Here is a 17,650-nt window from a genome sequence, read left to right on the forward strand (position 1 = left end):
CTGCACTAGGCAGCCCAATGAGATATGCCAAGAGCGGTTTAGAATGCATCAGCGGCTTTCAAACAAATGGGTTAAAGGGCAAGAATTTGGCATTCTGTGGAATGCCTCACAAACGCGTTTACATGCAGAATTGTGTTCAAGACCTCAGCATTGGCTAACAGAAGTGCTAATCACTTACCCACAATGCAGCAAGTTTACTTCATATTGCCAGCTTGATGTCACTTCACATGTACAGGTGGGGACAAGGCCCATCTTCAGACTGGTGTACACCAGTGTATGTGAGATGACACGTTACCCAGATGCTTTTCAGACCAGTTCAGCCCTTCTGTGAGTTTGGAATTTTCTGTTATTTTTCCTGTCGAGCAATAGAACATCTGTGATTCTCTTTAGATGTAACACTCTTTTCTCTAAATTTTAACAGCAATGAGGATCGTCAGCGGAGGTATGAGATGGATAAAGTAAAAAGACAAATCCAGGCGCTCCACGACAGTAAAACCAACAGACTGAAGAGATTTGGACAGAACATGCCATCTCTTCTGGCAGCAATTGATGAGGCATACAATCAGGGCCGCTTCAGAAGGAAGCCTATTGGACCATTAGGTAGGTTGTCATTGCTCTTATTAACCAGTTCACCCCCAAGGGTTTTTATCCTAACGGACCAGAGCAATTTTCAGTTGTCAGCGCTCCTCCCCTTTATTCCCTAATAACTTTATTACTACTTATCACAAGAAAATGATCTATACCTCGTTTTTTTTCGCCACCAATTGCGCTTTCTGTGGATAGTACATTTTGCTAAGAATTTTTTTATTCTAAATGCATTTTAATGAGAAAAACAGAAAAAAGGAAAAAAATCATTATTTCTCAGTTTTCAGCCATTATAGTTTTAAAATTAACTCCTCCTGTGGATAAAACAAACACGTTTTATTTGCCCAGTGGACCTGATTATTAAACCGTTTAAATTATGTCCCTACCACAATGTATGGCGACAGTATATTATTTTGAAATATAAGTGGTTATTTTTCTGTTTGTTCTGGCCATAATTACAAGCCCCTATGTAATAAATGAAAATTAATTTTCCCCCATAAAATATAGAATAAAAAAAGCTGAGTCCCTAATATTTATTTATTTTTTTTAAGCTGATTATTTTTTACAAGTGTTTTTTGGGGGGGGAAGGGTTGGAAGTGTAATGTTATTAATGATGTGTATATACTTGAAAATGTATGTATTTTGTAGGTGTAATATACTTTTTGGCCACAAGATGGCGCTAGTGAACACTCATAGGACGTGTTCACTTTTTTTTTTTTTTTACACTTTATTTAACTGTTACATTTCCTGCTTATGTGAATGGACGTAGCCACTGTTCGCGGTCACGTCCATTCACTCCAGGCACTGCGATTGGGTAGAGGACCTTTCGGTCTTCTTCCCCAATCACCCAGCATGGGATCCCGACGGTAATGGCGGCGGTAGCGGCGCGCACACGGCGGTAGCAGCGGCGGGAATGCGCGACGTATTAAAACGTCATGTTGCTGTTAATAGCGGTAGGCATGACGTTTTAATACGATAGGATGTCGGTAAATGGTTAATTGATGTTCAGTCATTTTGGACCATTTTATATGTAGGCTTTTACCAAACGCTCACTAAGCTTTTAAAGAGGAACTGTAATGACATATAGTAGAATGTAATAAATGATTCAGGATACTATTTTTTTTACCTTAATTATCTTGGTTTTAGCATTAGAAATGCTTCTTGCATCTCTTTATTGCTGTATATTGGTATGTAACCCCACCCTCCCAGTGATGTTTAGCCTAGGCTGTAAAACAGAAAACCGAGAGTCCAATATAGTGTAGTATGTATTGGAAATGAGGAGAAAATATGAATCGTAATCGTATTTACAGTGGCTTGCAAAAGTATTCGGCCTCCTTGAAGTTTTCCACATTTTGTCACATTACTGCCACAAACATGAATCAGTTTTATTGGAATTCCACGTGAAAGACCAATACAAAGTGGAGTACATGTGAGAAGTGGAATGAAAATCATACATGATTCCAAACATTTTTTACAAATCAATAACTGCAAAGTGGGGTGTGCGTAATTATTCGGCACCCTTTGGTCTGAGTGCAGTCAGTTGCCCATAGACATTGCCTGATGAGTGCTAATGACTAAATAGAGTGCACCTGTGTGTAATCTAATGTCAGTACAAATACAGCTGCTCTGTGACGGTCTCAGAGGTTGTCTAAGAGAATCTTGGGAGCAACAACACCATGAAGTCCAAAGAACACAGCAGACAGGTCAGGGATAAAGTTATTTAGACATTTAAAGCAGGCTTAGGCTACAAAAAGATTTCCAAAGCCTTGAACATCCCACGGAGCACTGTTCAAGTGATCATTCAGAAATGGAAGGAGTATGGCACAACTGTAAACCTACCAAGATAAGGCCGTCCGCCTAAACTCACAGGCCGAACAAGGAGAGCGGTGATCAGAAATGCAGTCAAGAGGCCCATGGTGACTCTGGACGAGCTGCAGAGATCTACAGCTCAGGTGGGGGAATCTGTCCCTAGGACAACTATTAGTCATGCACTGTACAAAGTTGGCTCTTATGGAAGAGTGACAAGAAGAAAGCCATTGTTAACAGAAAAGCATAAGAAGTCCCGTTTGCAGTTTGCCACAGGCCATGTGGGGGACACAGGAAACATGTGGAAGAAGGCGCTCTGGTCGGATGAGACTAAAATAGAACTTTTTGGCCAAAATGCAAATGCTATTTGTGGCAGAAAACTAACACTGCACATCACTCTGAACACACCATCCCAACTGTCAAATATGGTGGTGACTGCATCATGCTCTGGGGATGCTCCTCTACAGCAGGGACAGGGAAGCTGGTCAAAGTTGATAGGAAGATGGATAGAGCCAAATACAGGGCAATCTTGGAAGAAAACCTCTTGGAGACTGCAAAAGACTTGAGACTGGGGCGGAGGTTCACCTTCCAGCAGGACAATGACCCTAAACATAAAGCCAGGGCAACAATGGAATGGTTTAAAACAAAACATATCTATGTGTTAGAATGGCCCAGTCAAAGTCCAGATCTAAATCCAATCGAGAATCTGTGGCAAGATCTGAAAACTGCTGTTCACAAACGCTGCCCATCTAATCTGACTGAGCTGGAGCTGTTTTGCAAAGAAGAATGGGCAAGGATTTCAGTCTCTAGATGTGCAAAGCTGGTAGAGACATACCCTAAAAGACTGGCAGCTGTAATTGCAGCAAAAGGTGGTTCTACAAAGTATTGACTCAGGGGGCTGAATAATTATGCACACCCCACTATGCAGTTATTGATTTGTAAAAAAAATGTTTGGAATCGTGTATGATTTTCGTTCCACTTCTCACGTGTACACCACTTTGTATTGGTCTTTCATGTGGAATTCCAATAAAATTGATGCATGTTTGTGGCAGTAATGTGACAAAATGTAGAAAACTTCAAGGGGGCCGAATACTTTTGCAACCCACTATATACTTACAAACCAGGGTTACCGCTGAGGCAACCACTGATGAGGCAGGTGGGGAGTTTAGGCCTTTCTACACTCAGGACTAAGATGTCGCTCTCTGTGGATAGGAGAAAGAGGGTGTAACACCCTTCCACCAGGGGTGGACTTCTAATATTGTAAAAATGTACAGAGGCGCCAAAAGGATAAAATTCTCTAAAATCTTTAAAAAAAATGTTCGGGAGGTGGTGGTGGACTAGCACAGTGTTTCTCAACATTGGTGGAGGTGGTGGTGGACTAGCTACAGTGTTTCTCAACATTTTATTGGTATGTACCCCTTTTAAAACCCTATACTCACCAAGTACCCCCTATCATAGTAAACTTTATCACAAGTACCCCTTGACAAATATATTTTTAATCATAGTACATAATAATTGGTTCTAAACCATTTCCAAGCATTTATTATTGCTTTTAATTAGCTAAAATACTGATTTGGTGTTGTTTATATAGGATTTATCATAATCTAAAACTCTAAATTTGTTATACTTGGTTAATTATATCAAGTCCGAGTACCCCCTGGAACCATCAGAAGTACCCCCTGGGGTACGCGTACCACACGTTGAGAACCTAGGGACTAGCACACCCAAAGCAGACACTATGCTGTCGATTAATGTAATGACAAATTTATTCACATACTTCTATGAACTGGCAACGCGTTTCGCAGGCGATTCCCCACTTCATCAGGCAATAAACAGGAGTCTCACACAGCCAGGGGTCTAATACACACTTAGCACCTCTGTGTAGGTGCTAAGCGTGTATTAGACCCCTGGCTGTGTGATACTCCTGTTTGTTGCCCGATGAAGTGGGGAATCGTCTGCGAAACGCATTGCCAGTTCATAGGAGTATGTGAATAAATTTGTCATTACATTAATCCAGGGCTGTGGAGTCAGTACAAAAATCTTCCGACTCCTTAGTTTATGAAACCACGACTCCGAATCCGGGTACTCAAAATGGCTCAGACTCCGACTCCTCGACTCCGACTCCTTAACTCCGACTCCTTAGTCTAATACTTAACAGGGCTGTGGATTTTGTACAAAAATCATCTGACTCCTCAGTTTATGAAATTAACGACTCCGACTCCAGGTGCCCAAAATTGCCCCGACTCCAACTCCGACTCCACAGCCCTGCATTAATCAACAGCATCGTGTCTGCTTTGGGTGTGCTGGTCCACCACCTCCTCCCGAACATTTTTAAAGATTTTAGCGAATTTTATCCTTTTGACGCCTCTGTAAGTTTTTACAATATTTGGCCTAGACTGTGTCATGCAACCTCTGCTCGATCATGTGATGCCCCTGCTTGCTTCAGAGAGGGACAATCCCACAGTGATTCACCTTGCCAGCAGTAAAGTTGTCTGAATCACCGATAAATTTGATAATGTAAATCAGGATGAGGTAAGATTTTTAGAATGGACAGAGGTTGACTAATTTATTTATAAAATGAATACTGTAAACAAATAAGACCTTTGATTAAAAAAAAAAAAAAACACCTGAAGTAAGAGGCCTGTGGAGGCTGACATATTTATTTACCTTTTAAGCAATACAAGTTTCTTGGCAGTCCTGGTGGTCCTTTTGGCATCAGTAGTGTATGAATCACACACCTAAAACAAGCATGCAACAAATCCAGCCAACCTTTAGCCAAGCATCTGATCTGCATGCTTGTTTAGGGTGTAAAAATAGGCCCGATCCCTCTCTGGCGACAGTCCTCGTACATGTTTAACCACTTGAGGACCACAGGCTTACACACCCCTCCTACTGACCAGGCCATTTTTTTGCACTAGGGGAAGGTACTTGAGAAGATGAATTAGTGATGAAGGGAAACAAGAGAAACTAAGAGGGGAAGAAGTGAAATAGAGGGAACGTACATGTTTATGAGGGTTTAGGGTGCGTATGCTCATCCGATATGGATTGGCCAATTTTACCACTTGCATGTAATGTGGGAGCTTACCTACACAATCTGTTCATAGTATTCAAAATCTGTTGTCAATCATACTACATGGAAGTAGTAAAATTGGCCAATAAAAATTTGATGTGTTTACACAACCTAATCCTCACTGCCCACCAACGTCCATAAATCATGGTTATATTGTTGTGCACTAAAATTGTTCAATCTTTGTTTCCAATTTCTATTCTGCTTTCTGAACAAGAGCTGTGATGTGACCTCCAGTTTTCCCGGTCTTGGCCTTTAGTCACTACTCTCCCTGATATTCTTTCTTCGGTTTTAGGTTCCTGGTCTTAGCCTTTAGGCGCTCTCTCCCTAATATTCTCTCTTCTGTTATGGGTTCCTGGTCTTAGCTTGTAATCCACCTCTCCCCAATATTCTCTCTTCTGTTGTAGGTTCCTGGTCTTACCCTTTAGGCACTCTCTCCCCAATAGTCTCTCTTCTGTTGTAGGGTCCTGGTCTTAGCCTTCAGGCGCACTCTCCCCGACATTTTCTTCTGTTGATGGTTCCTGGTCTTAGCCTTTAGTTACTCCTTCCTTGATATTCATTCTTCCTTTGTAGGTTCCCGGTCTTGGCCTGTAGTCACTATCCCGATTTTTCTTTTGTTGTAGGTAACTGCATTCGTTTAAAAGATCCACAGCTTGACGTTGCAGTAGAGAGCTGCCTGAAGTCTCTGCTCTATGGCTTCTGCTGTGATAATCATCAGGATGAGAGAACTCTGCAGAGTCTCATGTCCAGGGAGTATCCACGTGGGCAGCGTCCTCCCATCATTGTGAATCAGTTCCGCGATCAGGTCTATGATGTCTCACGCCGGTAAGAACTTTTTGTTGTTTTTATTTTTATTAGTGGAAGACATGTTAACCTGTTGCGCTCACCGCTAGGAGACGGTTAGACGGTTTCTTGCACATCTATTTGGTCTTTTTTGTGATTAAAATCCATCTTGGGTCCTGTCCACACTGTTTTTCTGTGCATTTTCTGCTCACGGCCGCGGTCCTTAACCACTTGCCGACCAGTGGCTTTCTGGCTGATCTGTGCTGCGTAGGCTCTCCAGCCCGCAGCACAGATCAGGTTTTAGCCAGGGCGATCACTTACCCCCTTTTTTCCCCACTAGGGGGATGTCCTGCTGGGGGGGTCTGATCGCCGCCGGCTCTCTGCGCTTTGCGGGGGGGGCTCTTCAAAGCCCCCCTCCGCAGCGTTTTCGGCGCTCCCTGGCTTCCCGTCCCTCCCTCTCCCTCCATGGCCTGCGCAGGACGGTTATCCGTCCTGCGCATTGAAGGATAGGCTTCAGCCTATCATATGCCGGCGATCCCCGGCCAATCAGAGGCCGGGGATCGCCGATCTGGCTTACGGCGCTGCTGCACAGCAGCGCCGTATGATGTAAACAGCGGGGATTTCTTCCCCGCGTGTTTACATTTTGCCGGAGAGCCGCGATCGGCGGCTCTCCGGCTGTTCACGGAGACAGCCTCCGTGAATGGACATGGAAAGAGCGGCCGTTTCCATGGAAACTTGCAAATCGGCGTTAGCTGGTCGTCAAGAGGTTAAATGGTTAAACTAGGTTAATAGCATCAAAAAAAATTTTATTTTTTTTTTTAAAGGAATTTACTATATTTTTATTTTGTTTTTAGTTAAAATCTAATGCTAATGTATTCTTCAGATTATGCTTTACCATCTCCTATTAAATGTATAAATGTTTTGTTTTGTTGTATTTATAAAGCGCCAACATATTATACATACAATGATACAAAGGATGACGAACATAACAAGGTTATACATCATAGGACAAAGCTATGAAACGCAAACGGTACAAGATACATGATAATGTGATATTTGGCTGGTTAGGTAGGCCCAGTAATACAAGTATGATGCTGTCATAGGAAAGGAGCGCATGATCATGTAGACTACACTAGGGAAGGGAGCACCCTGCCAAAGGCTTACAATCCAAGGAGGTAAAGTTAGTCTGAGATGAGAAAAATTCTAAAAGTTTCATAGAAACTGCATAGCCCCGTATTGTGCCTGTCCTTCCCTTTGTGCTGCTGTTCTATGCTCTGTCCACTCCTCTCCCTCTTTGTGCATTCTTCCATACAGCTGTGTGCAGGAGCGCCCAAACGTTTTCTAATCCGCGCATGCACAGGGCACTTGGTCATGGCTGTTCTGCACAGCTGTTCAGGAGCATGGTCCATGAGGGTGAGCATGCGTTTTACTCCAACTGGTACCATATGGGGCTCTAAATGGTGCCTACAGCAGCTGTTGTGCACAGTAAGGTACCACGCCTATGTGGACCTTGTAGATTTAAGTAAATCTGAGACAATAAAAGGATGTATACTTATCTGCGGCTTCTTCCAGAACTCTGTAAGCCATTAGCCCCCTCCATGTTAGTTCAGTCCCCTCCATTCTGCCGCGATCCAACTGGTCCTGGATGTGCGCATCCCCTCATTGCACTTCCATTGCTAGGAGTGTTCTGTGCGAGCGCAGCTACAGTGTTAAGGGACTGCGCATGCGCAGAACACTCCCAATTATGGGAGTTTGATCGGTGGACTGTGCACTGTCTCAGATTGGCAGTCAAAGTATTTGCCGGGGCTGGTAGGCAAAACGGAGGGGACAGGGAAGGTGGCGAGGGAGCCGATGGACTACAGGGGGCTGGAGGAAACCCAAGGCAGGTATAAATCCTTTTACTTCTCATTGTGCCACACTGAGCCCTCCAGACTGTGGGGAAATTGTTGATGAGGCTGATTTTTACCAAAGAGCTTTGAAGGACTTCCGATGCGACACAAATTAAACAGATTTTACTCATCTGAGGCTTCTTCCAGCCCATAGCAGCCATCTCATGCCCTCGCCACAGCCACTGTCCTCCGCGTTGTCCTGCTGGCCGTCGGTAAAGATCACGACCTATCGGGTAGGGTCATCTTTGCCTGCGCGGGCATTCCTTCCCCTTGCGTTCACGTCATCTGGTGCATACTTCATCCTGCGCAGTAATTGTGTGCAGGCGCAGTATTCGCCAGATGAGGTGAATGCGAGGGGGAGGGATGCTAAGGGGGCGGAATGCTCGCGCAGGCGAAGCCCTGACCTGCCGGTGGGGTCTCGGTCTTCACCTGCGGCCAGCGGAACAACACGATGGACCAGGGCTGCGGCGAGGGCACGAGACGGCTGCTATGGGCTGGAAGAAGTCCCAGGTGAGTAAAATCTGTGTAATTTGTGTCGTATCGGAAGTCCTTTAAGGTGTAAGGTGATGAGGTTGCTTAGAAAGCTGTATTTTTCAGGAAAATGGCAGTGTTGGTCTGCATTGTAACTTGATGATTTTGCAACATGGCTGCTTCCAATAACTGGGAGGGGGGTGTTGTGTATTTTGTGTCCCAAATAGCATTGTATGTTCCTGAGTGCACTGAAAACCCACCTGTTCAGTTTGGCATTTGCAGAAATATAACTTTTGTTGTGTGAATACTTCATCCTACAATGAATTACTGAATCTGAGAGAGCCTAAGCACTTTGAGTCCTATGGGAGAAAAGTGCTATAGAAATGTTATTGTATTGTTTCTGTTTCTTGCACATCTATTTGGTCTCTTTGGTGATTAAAATCCATCTTGTGTCTTGTCCACACTCGTCATTTTTTATGTGCATTTTCTGCTCACGAGGACCAAAATTAATCAATGGGCTAGTTCACACTTGAATGCATTTTTCACATGCAGGAAAACCGTTGACAGCAATGCAAAACTGCCAGACAATTCATGCAGAAAACTCATAGACAAGTGTGGATCCAGCCTAAACCAAAAATAAGAAGCAGCCATCAGCCCTTAAATGCTCCCCCCTCCCTCTATCATACTTTCGAGACTGCCTTTAGACCTCATTGCTGCTAAAGGACCTAGCTACCACAGGCCAACATTAGGCATGTGCGCCACCTAGTGTTAGTTTATGGCAGCTAGGACTGTTTTAGGGAGATTAGTTAATTGTATGAATGAATGTTAAAAACTGGTGTTCTTGGCTCTGTTGAATTGTTGAAATATTACAAATTTTATTATATAGCTTACAGTTTTCTATCCTTACTGTAATGAAAATCATCATTAGACTTTGCACTCATTTTCTTACCTTAAACCATTGTTTGTTTAGTGCGGTTGTCCATCCTAATTACCCCACCGTGCTGACTGCTTTGGAAATTGATAACCCGGTGGTTGCCAACTGCCTGATTGACATGAGAGCAATTGAGACTGTGCTGCTCATTAAGGTACCCCATTTCCATTTATTGAAGAAATATTTAATTTTACTCTTATATGGAGAAAGTTTGTGTGTCCTGACCAGGTGTGGTAAACTGGAGGATCACCACCACGCCAAGCTATTTGGTATTTGCCAATGTCTGGGAAGACCCATGCCTCCTTTTAATTTGCTCCTGGTTATAGTGGACATCTTTAACCACTTAGCAACTTCTGCCATGCTTTTCTACTCCCTGTTTATAAACACATGTAAACATTTGCTTTTTTTCTATTTTTAGAAAACTGAGTTAGTATAGCACCATCTTGTGGCCAAACAGTAAAACTACTTCCAAATAAACCATTATACTGTACACATAGAAAAATTAAATACGTTTTCATTATTTAACTCCTTCACCCCTAACCCAAAATAAAATATTATCGCCAGCATACATTGTACTAGGGCCACAATTTAAACATTGTAATAACCGGGACAGATGGGCAAATAAATTGTCTGTTTTATCTACAATATCACATTTTATTTTTAAACTACAGTGGCTGAAACCTGAGAAATGGTGATTTTTTTTTTTTTTATTCTTCTTCTCTGTCAAATGCATATAAAATAATGTTTAGCATAAAGTACTGCCCAAAGAAAGCCTAGTTTGTTCCGGAAAAAATAATATATAGATCATTTCAGTGTGATAATTAGCGATAAAGTTATTACCAAATGAATGGTAAGAGCTTTTGAAGGGGGGGAAAAAACCTGTGGTAGAGAAGTGGTTAAAATTGTTAATGGTGCGCATGCGCGCAAGCGTGTTTTTTTTCAATACACTTTCGTGCAATACGAATTTCAGCCACTGGAAGTGAGCCCCAGAGAGCCTCAATTATAGTTTGGCTTGCTACCAGAAGTTACATTGCCACGGTAATCTCCAAAGTCTGTTTAACAATTTCAGCCCTTAGTCATTTTTCACCCTATGCATCCAAGCAATTTTCACCTCCTATTCATTTGCCAATAAGCAATATCTTGTTGTTTTTTTCCAACAAAATTAGGCTTTCTTTGGGTGGTACATTTTGCAAATTTTTTTTCTAAATGCATTTTAACAGGAATATTAAGAAAAAATTGAAAAAAATCATTATTTCTCAGCTTTTGGCCATTATAGCTTTAAAATAATACATGCTACCATAATTAAAACCTATGTATTTTATTTGCCCATTTGTCTCAGTTATTACACCATTGAACTTATGTCCCTATCACAATGTATGGCGCCAATATTTTATTTGGAAATATTTTGTGACCATCACTATTTACAAGCTTATAGTTTTAAAAATATTGGTAATACACCCTCTTCACATGCATATGAACAAAGTTCAGACCCTTAGGTAACGAATTGTTTTTTTTGTTTGTTTATAATTGTAATTTTTTTTGTTTTTGTTTTCATAAAAAAATTTATTTGGGTAATTTTTGGTGTGGGAGGTAAACAGTTAATTTTAAATGGAATGTGTTTATTTAACCTCCTTAGCGGTATGCCCGGCACTGTGGCTCCAGGAGTTCCCCATAATTAAATATTTGTGCCAAATGAGTGTAAACACTCTAGCTAGCACTAAGTTGGCTAGTGAAGGTGTCGGCACCCACCGCTCCCCTGCGATTTCCCCCAGATCACCCCGTTTATACATAGCGATCGCGCAGCCTCCCGTCACAGCTCCGGTCTCTTTATGGGGAGGATCGGGTTTGTGCATGACGTCGGCGAGTGGCGGGGATTGGAGGATGCTGGACACTTCTAGCTAGCCTAGTGCTAGCTAGAGGGTTTGCAATTATTTGGCACAAATATTAAACGATCCAGGGAAAAGTAACAAAACCTCCTAAGCGGCGTAACGCTCAGGAGGTTAATAAAAAATATGTGGATGTAGTTTTACTATTTGGCCACAAGATGGCCACAGTCGAAACATTTTTTTTCTCTTTAGTCCTGGAAGCGAACGCTCTCGCTTCCAGGAAAAATAGGGAGGACGGGAAACTTTCCCCTCCCCCCCTCAGAAAGACTACGGCTTCCGATAAGAAGCTAGCTTTCTGCCGGGGACTTTTTTTTCTTTTTTTTAAATAACCTTGCATCATTCTGTCATGTTTGCAGTTTACAAATTACACTCTGTATTTTAACCACTTCACCACTGAGGGGTTTTACCCCTTGAGCACCAGAGCAATTTTCACCTTTCAGCGCTCCTTCCATTCATTCGTCTATAACTTTATCATTACTTATCGCAATGAAATGAACTATATCTTGGGTTTTTTTCGCCACCAATTAGGATTTCTTTAGGTGGGACATTATGCCAAGAATTATTTTATTCTAAATGTGTTTTAATGGGAAAATAGGAAAAAATTTGGGAAACGATTATTTTTCAGTTTTCGGCCATTATAGTTTTTAAATAATGCCACCGAAACTGTCCTCACGAAAGTTGCTAATGACCTACTGGTAGGTAAATCCAAAGGCCAGTTCTCCATTCTAATACTCCTTGACCTTTCCTCTGCCTTTGACACGGTTGATCATGCTCTGCTTCTGCAGACACTGTCATCTTTAGGAATAAAGGGACAAGCACATTCCTGGATCTTCTCTTATCTCTCTGGACGCTCTTACACTGTGTCCTTCTCTAACACCAATTCCTCCCCACACCCACTGTCTGTTGGTGTTCCTCAAGGCTCTGTTCTTGGGCCACTTCTTTTCTCAGTTTACACTCATGGCCTCTTTTGGCTTCCAGTATCACCTCTATGCGGATGACACCCAAATCTATCTCTCAGCTCCTGATCTGGCATCACTACTATCTAGAGTCCCCGACTGTCTACGTGCCGTTTCTGCATTTATGTCCTCCCGCTTCCTCAAACTCAACATGAGTAAAACGGAAATTGTGATATTTTTTTTTTTTCCCACCATCGCTATCTACACCCCCACCAATTGCAACCATAATGGTAGACAACACCCCAATAACCTCAAACACTAAGGCCCGCTGCTTGGGGGTTATACTCGACTCAGAGCTCTCCTTTAAACCTCACATTGCCTCTTTAACCACCACCTGCTATTTCCAGCTCAAAAATATATTCCGTATCCGTCCCTTCCTCACACAAGAGGCCACCAAGATGCTTGTGCATGCCTTAATCATCTCCCGCCTAGTCTACTGCAACACCCTGCTCTGTGGGCTACCACAAAAAAGGCTAGCACCTCTCCAATCCCTTCTAAATACAGCGGCCCGCCTCATTCACCTCTCCACACGCTCTTCCGATGCAGCCCCACTGTGCCGTTCTCTCCACTGGTTACCTATTACCCAGAGGATCTAGTTCAAACTCCTGACTCTAACATACAAAGCCCTCCATGAGTTGTGCCCTCCATACATCTCCTCACTAATCTCAAGATATTGTCCCTCCCGCAACCTCCACTCCTCCCAGGAAATTCTCCTGGCCTCTAAGCTGATCACCTCCTCTCATGCTCGCATCCAAGACTTTACACGAGCATCATCTCTTATCTGGAACTCTCTTCCACAGCCTGTACGTCATGCTCCAAACCTGGACATCTTCAAACGCACTCTTAAAGAGAACCCGAGGTGGCATTGTATTACGTAAGTGGGGCACAGAGGCTGGTTGGGCACACTAACACCAGCCTCTGTTGCCCCATCGTGTGTCTCAAAGACCCCCCTGCTCGCCGCTATACCCCCGCAGTGCTGGCGACACGCAGCGTGTCGCCAGCACAATGTTTACTCTAGCGCTGTCTGTCAGCGCCGCTCCGCCGCCTCCTCTGCATCGCCGCTACCCGCCCTCGTCCCTTCCCTCCCGCTGATTGGAGGGAAGGGACGAGGGCGGGTAGCGGCGATGCGGAGGAGGCGTGGGAGCGGCGCTGACAGACAGCGCTAGAGTAAACATTGTGCTGGCAATGCGCTGCATGTCGCCAGCACTGCGGGGGTATAGCGGCGAGCAGGGGGGTCTTTGAGACACACGATGGGGCAACAGAGGCTGGTGTTAGTGTGCCCAACCAGCCTCTGTGCCCCACTAACGTAATACAATGCCACCTCGGGTTCTCTTTAAAACACACCTTTTCAGACAAGCTTATAACATTCTATAGCCCTTATTTACTTATTTGACACAATGTAATCTGAGGCAAAAAGTCACTGCCTCATCCATCCTCCACCCCCTTACCTAATGTGTCTCCCACTACCCACTAGATTGTAAGCTCGCAAGGGCAGGGTCCTCCTCCTAATGTTTACTGTTTTTGTCACAATATTCGTTCTGCTTGGAACTCTGTTTTACAATTTGTTAGTATATCTATGTTCCCCTTGTCGTCTTATTGTGCTTTGTAAAGCGCTGCAGAATATGTTGGCGCTATATAAATAAAAAAAAAAATAACAATAATAATGCATGCTACTGTGATTAAAACCTATGAAATGTGTTTGCCCCGGTTATAAAACCGTTTAAATTATGTCCCTATCACAATGTTTGGCGCCAATATTTTATTTGGAAATAAAGTTGCATTTTTTTCAGTTTTGCATCCATCCCTAATTACAAGCCCGTAGTTTATAAAGTAACAGTGTTATACCCTCTTGACATAAATATTTAAAAAGTTCAATCCCTAAGGTAACTATTTATGTTTGTTTTTTTTATTACAAAAAAATAATAATTGGGGAATGTGGGAGGTAATGAGTTACTTTATTGTGTAAAACTAATGTATTTGTATATGTAAAATGCTTTAAGGTGTAGTTTTACTATTTGGCCACAAGATGGCCACAGTTTGTTGTCATGCGACCTGTAAGCGAGGCTGGGAAAATCACAATGATCACGCTGTTTCTCATAGAAGCAGCAGATCATTGCGGGGGCTTAGATCAACGAACGGGAATGGATTTTCCGCTTCATTGATCTCCGGGCGAGCGGGCGGCGGCGTGCTGGAGCGCGGACAGCGCCGGTAGCGCGGGAGGTACGGATTTCTCCGTCCCTTGGTTTTTTAAGGGTGGAAAAAAGGACGCAGAAATTCGTACCGCGGGGGGTAAAGTGGTTAAACTATGAACAGAGCAGAGCTAATGACCCTTTGAAACCCCCCCTCCCCCATCTCTCACGTCTCTTGGTTTTAACCATTTCCTTTCAGCTCATCTGCAAACCCCCCCTCCTGCCACCACCACATCATACTCTACCCATTTTTCCCTTTACCTCTGTTTTGTTCCTTCCTCTCTCTTTCTGTTATACATGTGTGCTGCATCAGAGTTGTCCTTAAAAAGGAATTTTAACCAAGGACTGAACTTCTTCTCCACCAGTTGCCGATACCCCCTTTCCAACGAAACAATCTTCACCATTTCTCGAACAGGGACATCTGTATGGCTGATATTGTGCTGAAACCCCTCCCACAGTGTGATGTCATGACCATGGTCCTGACAGTTTGCTGTCTGTGAACCTCGTTGAATTGTGGAAAATGTCTTTTTCCAACTACCAAGCAAGCAATATCTCCCTCTGTACAGAAAACTCTCAGTAACTAACATTCCGTACAGATCACCTGGCAGAATTAAGGATGCCACCACCAGTGATAAATTTCCCAATGTAATTCAAGGAACGGAAAGATTTTACAATGGACAAGCACAGTAGTGACTACGTGGTGTTTCTGCTCACTTTGGAACACACAACAAACATACATTCACCACCTGCGATAAATTAAAGAATGTAAATCGGGGAGTGGGAAGATTTTACAATGGGCAAAAACGTACTAATCTATAAATTCATTTTGTAGTTATTTTACTACAGTTCCACTTTAAGGCAGGGAATACACATACAGGGGCGGTTTTCCCCGTAATTCCTAGGTCTCCATTGTAGTGTTATCACGATTTCCGCCATCGATTTATCGCGTTCTTTATGCAGTTTTTCAGTTGCAGCAGTGTGCATTGTAACTAACAATGTGCAAGTCGTACAGAAAAAAGCAGACAGCTGTGTGATTTTAACAATGCATAGAAAACACGAACGGTATCAACATGCGTTTCCTGGTCCGGTCCATTGACTTCAAGTGCCAAAGCGTGCACGAGTCTAGCAAGTGTGTTCCCTGCCTTATACAATATATGGTCTGTTTGGTTATTAGAATAAGACTGAAGCTCGTGAAGTGATGCAGAAGAGGCCACCTCCTAGAAATTGCAGAGAAGCTTTCACTGTTGAAGGAGACCAAGTGTTTGCCAACCGCTACTATTCAAATGATTTCAACAGAGCCAGATGCCTGACCGGGGACGTGGAAGTGGAAATCGGGTGAGTAGAGGGCGATTCCTCCTTGCAGGTGGTATTAAGGTTATTGTTCATATTAATAAATGTGGGCAGATGTTCACTTGTAACAGAATCCTTGAGCAACTGACTTCATTAAAGTCAATGGGAACTGTAAAAGAAAAAAAAAAACAGCCAGATACCTATAGAGAGGAGAGGTAAGGTCCTTCCTGCTCCTCTCCCTGTTCCCTCATTGCAGCAGCAGCTCCTCTGTTTGAATCCACACACAGTAGATGCCTGGAGAACACGTGTAACAGGTCGATCAAACCTGTAGTTTTAGCCGGTGCCTTGTCTCAGCCGGACTGCCCCTACGGCTTTAGGCGATACCCAAAAAAACACAAGAGACGGCACACCACTGGCTGCAAACAATTTTGCTGTATTAGGAACAAGTACACACTACATGTTACGGATATTACATCCTTCTTAACACCTGAAGAAGGATGGAATATCCGTAACATGTAGTGTGTACTTGTTCCTAATACAGCAAAATTGTTTGCAACCAGTGGTGTGCCACCTCCTCTGTTTGAATCCCCTGCCACGGGGAACTTCGGAAGTCTTCGAGAACCTGAGTGCTCCTGAAGACAGGCGGCTCCATACTGTGCCTGTGTGAGTGTGCAAGAAGGCGTGCTGTATCGGTGATGTATATCGCCGTTACCAGGGGAACTGCTTCCTGGCTATTCACAGCAGCCGGGAGTCACACTGCTGTGTAAGAAGACTGGGCATGGAGGAGAGACTGTATGGTAAGGAGAAAAAGCAAGGACTGAGTGGCACTCCCTGTGGATGAGCTATGCGTATGTGAAACTTAGAAAGCAAAAAAAAACAAAAAGGCCGCCAGCTAAGGTAACAGCAGCAACAGCCGCAGGCAACTATAATCTCTATATAGGGGGAACTATACTACCTATACTGGGGCAGCTATACTACCTATACTGGGGCATCTATACTCGCTGTACAGGGGCAGCTATACTACCTATATTGGGCAGCAATACTGGGGCAGCTATACGCGCTATACTGGGGTAATTGCTACCTATACTTGGGCAGCTATACTGGGGTAACTATACCCCCTTTAATGGGGCTGCTATACTGGGGAATCTACAGGGTGGGCCATTTAAATGGATACAACTTAATAAAATGGGAATTGTTGGGGATATTAAGTTACGGTTTGCGGCACATTCGTATATGTGAGGGGGAGAAACTTTTCAAGATGGGTGGTGATCATGGCGGCCATTTTGATGTCGGCCATTTTGAATCCAACTTTTCATTTTTTCAATAGGAAGAGGGTCATGTGACACATCAAACTTATTGGGAATTTCACAAGAAAAACAATGTTCTTGGTTTTAACGTAACTATATTCTTTCATGAGTTATTTACAAGTTTCTGACCACTTATAAAATGTGTTCAATGTGCTGCCCATTGTGTTGGATTGTCAATGCAACCCTCTTCTCCCACTCTTCACACACTGATAGCAACACTACAGGAGAAATGCTAGCACAGGCTTCCAGTATCCGTAATTTCAGGTGCTGCACATCTCGTATCTTCACAGCAGACAGTTGCCTTCAGAGGACCCCAAAGATAAGTCTTAAGGGGGTAAGATCGGGAGACCTTGGGGGCCATTCAACTGGCCCACGACGACCAATCCACTTTCCAGGAAACTGTTCATCTAGGACTGCTCGGACCTGTCACCCATAATGTGGTAGTGCACCATATTATGGGTGTCAGGTCCGAGCATTCCTAGATGATCGG

The 17,650-nt window shown here is 43.5% G+C and overlaps 1 protein-coding gene across 1 annotated transcript in view; it reads left to right on the plus strand.

Moving 5' to 3' along the window:
• Window positions 1–17,650, plus strand: part of SMC6 (structural maintenance of chromosomes 6) — a 133,785-nt gene that overhangs the window by 77,122 nt on the left and 39,013 nt on the right. The window contains exons 14-17 of the mRNA XM_068280269.1: window positions 422–600; window positions 6,082–6,283; window positions 9,572–9,686; window positions 15,738–15,898. Of these exons, the coding sequence (XP_068136370.1) occupies window positions 422–600; window positions 6,082–6,283; window positions 9,572–9,686; window positions 15,738–15,898 (657 nt within the window). The remainder of the gene's footprint in view (window positions 1–421; window positions 601–6,081; window positions 6,284–9,571; window positions 9,687–15,737; window positions 15,899–17,650) is intronic.

The sequence above is a fragment of the Hyperolius riggenbachi genome, chromosome 4 (genome assembly GCF_040937935.1).
Source record: "Hyperolius riggenbachi isolate aHypRig1 chromosome 4, aHypRig1.pri, whole genome shotgun sequence".
NCBI lineage: Eukaryota > Metazoa > Chordata > Amphibia > Anura > Hyperoliidae > Hyperolius > Hyperolius riggenbachi.